Genomic DNA, 6000 nt, shown 5'->3' with positions numbered 1-6000 from the left:
TGTTTCATGAATAATCGTCTCTGTAATTAATTTTGCAATTGTAATTGAACTAATATTTCACAATATTACTATTTTACTGTATTTTCTTGTTGAGCAGAAGAGACTTCAGAATGCGAGTGTATATTAATATTCTAGCATCAGCTGCGTGTAAATAAAAGCAGAAGAGTGCGAGCATGTAACGGCGTGTGATTACCGCTGCGAAGGCCTTCTCGTAGCCGTCGGGGTTGATGGAAGGCAGCAGGTGAATGCGCGTCTCCTCCACTAGGTGGCGTACGCGTGTGTTTCCGCTCAGATACTCCAGACACATGAACTGCATGAGCAGCAGCAGCAGCTCGCGGCCCAGGACCTCGTTACCGTGGGAACCGGCCGTGTAGCGGAACTCGGGTTCGCCTGCGAACACACACACACACGCTGTGATCCCCCGTCACACACACACACCTGCGTCACCTGTGTCTCCAGCACCTAACCCAGCTCGTGCTCGCCGGGCCGGTCCGAGATCTCGATGGCGTACAGCTTCTGTCCGCTGAAGCTCCGGCCGATGTTGTAGATGCGCGTGATGTTCGGACACTTCTCGTTCACCACCTTCATCAGCTAAACACACAAACACACACCCTTTTCGTTCACCACCTTCATCAGCTGAACACATACACACACACACACACACTTTTCGTTCACCACCTTCATTAGCTGAACACACACAGACACACACACTTTTCGTTCACCACCTTCATTAGCTGAACACACACAGACACACACACACACACACTCTTGTGTTGATGTAGAAACACAAAAGTGTTTTATTACATGACAGAAGCATGTGACCTGCTCTTCCTCACACCTGTCTCATCTCTTTATAACTGTGGTGTCTGAAGTCCAGGTTGTCAGTCGTCGTCACTTCATCTCTTCTCCAGTAATAATTGTTTGGATCTGAAAGAAGCATTAAAAATACATGAGAAAGAATTAAAGCTTTGATCTCGTCTGGATCAGGGATTCACTAACTTTTTTTTTGAGCTGAGTGTGTGAGTGTGTGTGTGTGAGAGAGAGTGTGTGTGTGAGAGTGTGTGTGTGTTTAGTTATTATTAGGTTGCATAGATCAGGTCAGCCGGAACAGAGAACACTTCCTATAACCACTGATGTACTCGTTACATCATAAGAATGGCATCCACGCTAATGTTAGGCTTTCTGTTTATTCTGAGGTTTACTGTAATCAGCCGGATCCGGGCCGTATCCAGATCAGATGGTGGACCTGCGCCTGGACACGACCACAACGCATGATGTAGTCAGCCGGATCCGGGCCGTATCAAGATCAGATGGTGGACCTGCGCCTAGACACGACCACAACGCATGATGTAGTCATTCGGAACCGGCCCGTATCCAGATCAGATGGTGGACCTGCGCTTAGACACGACCACAACGCAAGATGTAGTCAGCCGGATCCGGACCGTATCCAGATCAGATGGTGGACCTGCGCTTAGACACGACCACAACGCAAGATGTAGTCAGCCGGATCCGGACCGTATCCAGATCAGATGGTGGACCTGCACCTAGACACGACCACAACGCATGATGTAGTCAGCCGGATCCGGACCGTATCCAGATCAGATGGTGGACCTGCACCTAGACACGACCACAACGCATGATGTAGTCGGCCGGATCCGGGCCATATCAGAGCAGAGCTTGTATCAGCTAAACTCTCCCTGTGAAGGCCTCATCCACACATCCTCAAATGATCCTCAACAAACTCATCTCCATACCGGCGTGACTCTTATCTTCAATAGATGGAACTGGATAATGTAATCCATAACAGTGTGTGTGTGTGTGTGTGTTTAGCGTGTGTGTTTGTGTGTGTTTCTAGTGTGTGTGTCACCTGGCATCGGGCAGCCCAGGATCTCCACACGCATGCAGATGCCGCCGCCGGGGAACCAGGATCGAGGGTTTATGCGAATGTAACGAGCGACTACAGGTTTGGGGAAGGTGTTCAGGACAGGAATCTCCTTCTCTCGATTCCCAGTGAAAATCTACTGAGGCGCAGAAACAGTGGGTTACAGTTACGGCTGTGTGTGTGTGTGTGTGTATATCAGCTGATGTTTGTGAAGGGTGTGTTCAGTGTCTCACCAGATCTCTGGAGCCGTTCTTCAACGTCACCCAGCTGTGAGAGTCATTACTAAACAGAACTTTATATGAGCTCACCCAATCACTCCTGCAACACACACACACACATACACACACACACACACACACTGCATCACATCTGGAGCGAAGAACACAACTCGTGCAGCTAGAAGAGTGTCAAGCCTGAAGAGCAAGCAATATATCAGCAAAACACGATAATCAGCCACTGATGAGTTTATGATCAGATCCTCGTTGAATCTCTCACTGCACAAATGACACATGAAGCGTAGGTTGAATCAGAACATATTTTTATGTCATTTCTATACAGTAAGATACATATTATATGATATAGGTGTGTGCTCTGAGACACAAACAACACCACATCATCACAAAACTAGAACATTGCATTATAATCTCACATTTTTGTATATGCATTTGACAGATTTGGCATTGCATTCGAGGCTTTCACTGGATCAGTTCATGCAAACCCATGAGCTTGCGTTGTGTACTCTTACACTGGATCAGTTGTGGTGTTGTGTACTCACGACCAGAGTGAGCTCCGCCCCTGAATGACGACAGTAAGAGTTGTGTGTGTGTGTACTCACGACCAGACTGAGCTCCGCCCCTTGAGTGACGACAGCAAGAGTTGTGTGTGTGTGTGTTTGTGTGTCTGTGTGTGTGTGTTGTGTACTCACGACCAGAGTGAGCTCCGCCCCTGAGTGACGACAGTAAAGAGTTGTGTGTGTGTGTGTGTGTGTGTTGTGTACTCACGACCAGACTGAGCTCCGCCCCTTGAGTGACGACAGTAAAGAGTTGTGTGTGTGTGTGTGTGTGTGTGTGTTGTGTACTCACGACCAGACTGAGCTCCGCCCCTGAGTGACGACAGTAAGAGTTGTGTGTGTGTGAGTGTGTTGTGTACTCACGACCAGACTGAGCTCCGCCCCTGAGTGACGACAGTAAAGAGTTGTGTGTGTGTGAGTGTGTTGTGTACTCACGACCAGACTGAGCTCCGCCCCTGAGTGACGACAGTAAAGAGTTGTGTGTGTGTGTGTGTGTGTGTGTGTTGTGTACTCACGACCAGACTGAGCTCCGCCCCTGAGTGACGACCCCGGTGAACTTCATGAGTCTGCGAGCGTCGACCTCAAACCACTGCAGCGGGTCAATCCTTCCAGCACACCAGCCTCCATCATACAGGTCATCCTCTAGCAGACCACCCTACACACACACACACACACACACACACACACACTTTTAACTCAGCAGTGAGACAGCAGTTATGCTGTTGACAGAACCGGGCTAATATGGTCGTACTTCCTGGTTCTGGTAAGAACTCTAGCGGCTGCGTTTTGGACCAGCTGTAGTTTGTTTATTAAGCGTGCAGGGCAACCACCCAGTAGAGCATTACAATAATCTAGCCTTGATGTCATGAACGCATGAACTAGTTGTTCTGCATTTGTCATTGAGAGCATATGACGTAATTTAGATATATTTTTAAGATGGAAAAATGCGGTTTTACAGATACTAGACGCGTGACTTTCAAATGAAAGATTGGTATCAAAGAGCAAACACACACACACACACACACACAGGTTCTTAACTGACGACGAGTCGGTTGTTGGACGGTATTCTAGGTTATTACATGCTGAGGTTTTTGGTCCAATAATTAGAATCTCTGTTTTTTCAGAATTAATTAGTAGGAAATTACTAGTCATCCAGTTTTTTATATCAGCTATGCATTCCGTTCATTTTTTAGATTGGTTAGTGTCATCAGGGCTTGAAGAAATACAGAGCTGAGTATCATCAGCATAACAGTGAAAACTAACCCATTTTTTAGTGAGAGTGAAGCCACTTTGTAAACTTTTTAAGGATCCTCCGAGGTCGTGCGGGTCGGAATGATCCTTCATAATGTTCTGGACTCGAGCGCGGCTGCGTAACGCCTTCTGTGACTCACAGCGGATTTCAGCAGAAACTGGGTCAGTTTCACACGGCTGTCGCTCTGAAGTTTCCAGCTGATCATTCCTTCTTTAGTTTGTCGTTCTGTTTTCATCAAGATCAGCGGAAAACAAAGAGCAAATTCTGTGCAAAGTGGATCCAGATGAGGCAAAGACTGTGCCGAATGAGTCTGAGATCTGAGTAACAACAGACGAAAAGCAGAGACACTGGCAACATTTCACACACACACACACACACACACACACCTGGATGTTCAGTCGGCCCCTGTGCGGCCCCAGACCGTAGTGTCTCATGCTGGACGCGTGGAGCTGAAAGTCGTCGATCTTCAGCGTCTCCAGACCCAGCGGAGGACAGTCTGTCAGACAAGAGAAGAATCTGAGATCTACCTTTCATTAAACAGCCAATCATGACTTTCAAAGTTTCAAAGCTTTCAGAGTTTGCGTTCTCGAGCGCCACACACTGTTGTGTGTAAATAAACATCCAGAACGCATTAAAAGTTTCTGTTTTCTGTTAGAACGGTGTGTGTTTGCGGCCGCTAAGTTAATAACTAATGATCTTTACAACGGAAGTGAATCAATCAAAACTAACTTTATCTGGACAATAACTTTATTCTAGATCTGCTGTAAAGCCTAAACAATCTCTGTTACTGTAATCTCCTATTATCACTGTAAAGATGCTGTGAAACAGTCCATATTGTTAAAAGCGCTGTATAAATGAAGAAGACTCGAGTAATGCTGAAGTGTGTCTTCATCTGTATGTTCAGCTAGGTTTTGCACTGCAAAAAAATGGTATCTTACTTTCCAGTTAAAAAAATGAAACATTCTTAAATCAAGACATTTACTGAAGTTGCACGATTGCATACGATAACAAGTCTGATAAACTGATGAAAATGAAGTGAGTTTGAATAACCCTTGTGCTGTGTTGAAAATCAACCTTTTAAATTAATTAAATCTCTCATCATGCAGTTTTTGCATTCAATCGTTTTGTCAGCTTGTTTTCTGTTAATTAGCACAGGTTTTGTGTTGATCTGTGGAACTGAAAAACAGAGGAGCGTGAGCTCAGATCCAAAGACAAATACAAAACCTCAGCTAATTGAAAGGAAACAAGCTGACAAAAAGATTGAATGAAATGTTTGGCAATAACAGCATGATGAGAAATTCATAAAATTTTTTGTAAATGGGTCATTTTTGACCCGGAACACCACAAGAGTAACAGGGTGGTAACATTTTTTTGGGAGGTTGTTATAACTTGTGTGAACAAATTCATCAAGTTTTAGAATTTTTGAGATAATTAAAAATCCCCTCTGGGTCAAAATGACTGTAACACAGCCGGGTTAAACAAGAACAAATATCTGCTAATGTAGTCAGAAAATGTCGACTGATTGACCAATGACATGAATTTGGGGCGGGGCTATCGGACCGATCGACCAATCACAGCAGCTTGTCTGTCAACATTTCTGTCTTGTTCTTCAGTATAATCATTCTAAACTCAAGATTTACTGCATACTATATTAAGACGTGCTGGAGAATATATCTAAAATAAAGTACTTCTTGTTCAGCTGTACTTTGGCTTCATTGTAAATACATATTTGTTGGCGAGGCAAAATTTCAAGACAAAATAAACCTGATTCAATATGTAATCCAGCAACCATTCCAATATTTTCATTACCATTAAAATATGAACTTATCTGAACATCTGAAACATAATACAGAAAGACATATAAAACATAAAACACTTTCCAAATGTTCCACAGATGCTCATATCTCCATCTAAGACAGACATTAACTGGAAAACCTCTCTAAACTAAACCGATCTCTGACACACACTACTGTACGCTGTAATACCCGCGTGTGAAATGCACGCTTGGCATCACTAACATCACGCTCCACTGAATCATGATGTAATATATTGAAGATGATCCAGAGAATGATGAAA

At 44.5% G+C, this 6000-nt stretch overlaps 1 protein-coding gene across 4 annotated transcripts in view; it reads right to left on the bottom strand.

Moving 5' to 3' along the window:
• The window catches only part of cpxm2 (carboxypeptidase X (M14 family), member 2), an 81430-nt gene that overhangs the window by 46804 nt on the left and 28626 nt on the right, over positions 1–6000 (bottom strand). For all 4 annotated transcript variants that reach the window (XM_077199701.1, XM_077199691.1, XM_077199710.1 and 1 more), the window contains 7 exons: positions 4311–4420; positions 3188–3327; positions 2116–2200; positions 1868–2018; positions 839–927; positions 468–591; positions 194–390 (listed from right to left, as the gene is read on the bottom strand). In XM_077199701.1, the coding sequence (XP_077055816.1) occupies positions 194–390; positions 468–591; positions 839–927; positions 1868–2018; positions 2116–2200; positions 3188–3327; positions 4311–4420 (896 nt within the window). The remainder of the gene's footprint in view (positions 1–193; positions 391–467; positions 592–838; positions 928–1867; positions 2019–2115; positions 2201–3187; positions 3328–4310; positions 4421–6000) is intronic.

The sequence above is a fragment of the Siphateles boraxobius genome, unplaced genomic scaffold (assembly GCF_051911475.1).
Source record: "Siphateles boraxobius isolate OS27281-9 unplaced genomic scaffold, OSU_SipBor_1 114, whole genome shotgun sequence".
Lineage (NCBI taxonomy): Eukaryota > Metazoa > Chordata > Actinopteri > Cypriniformes > Leuciscidae > Siphateles > Siphateles boraxobius.
The sequence above is the reverse complement of the archived record's forward strand: the minus strand, read 5'-3'. Positions and strand labels throughout refer to the sequence as shown.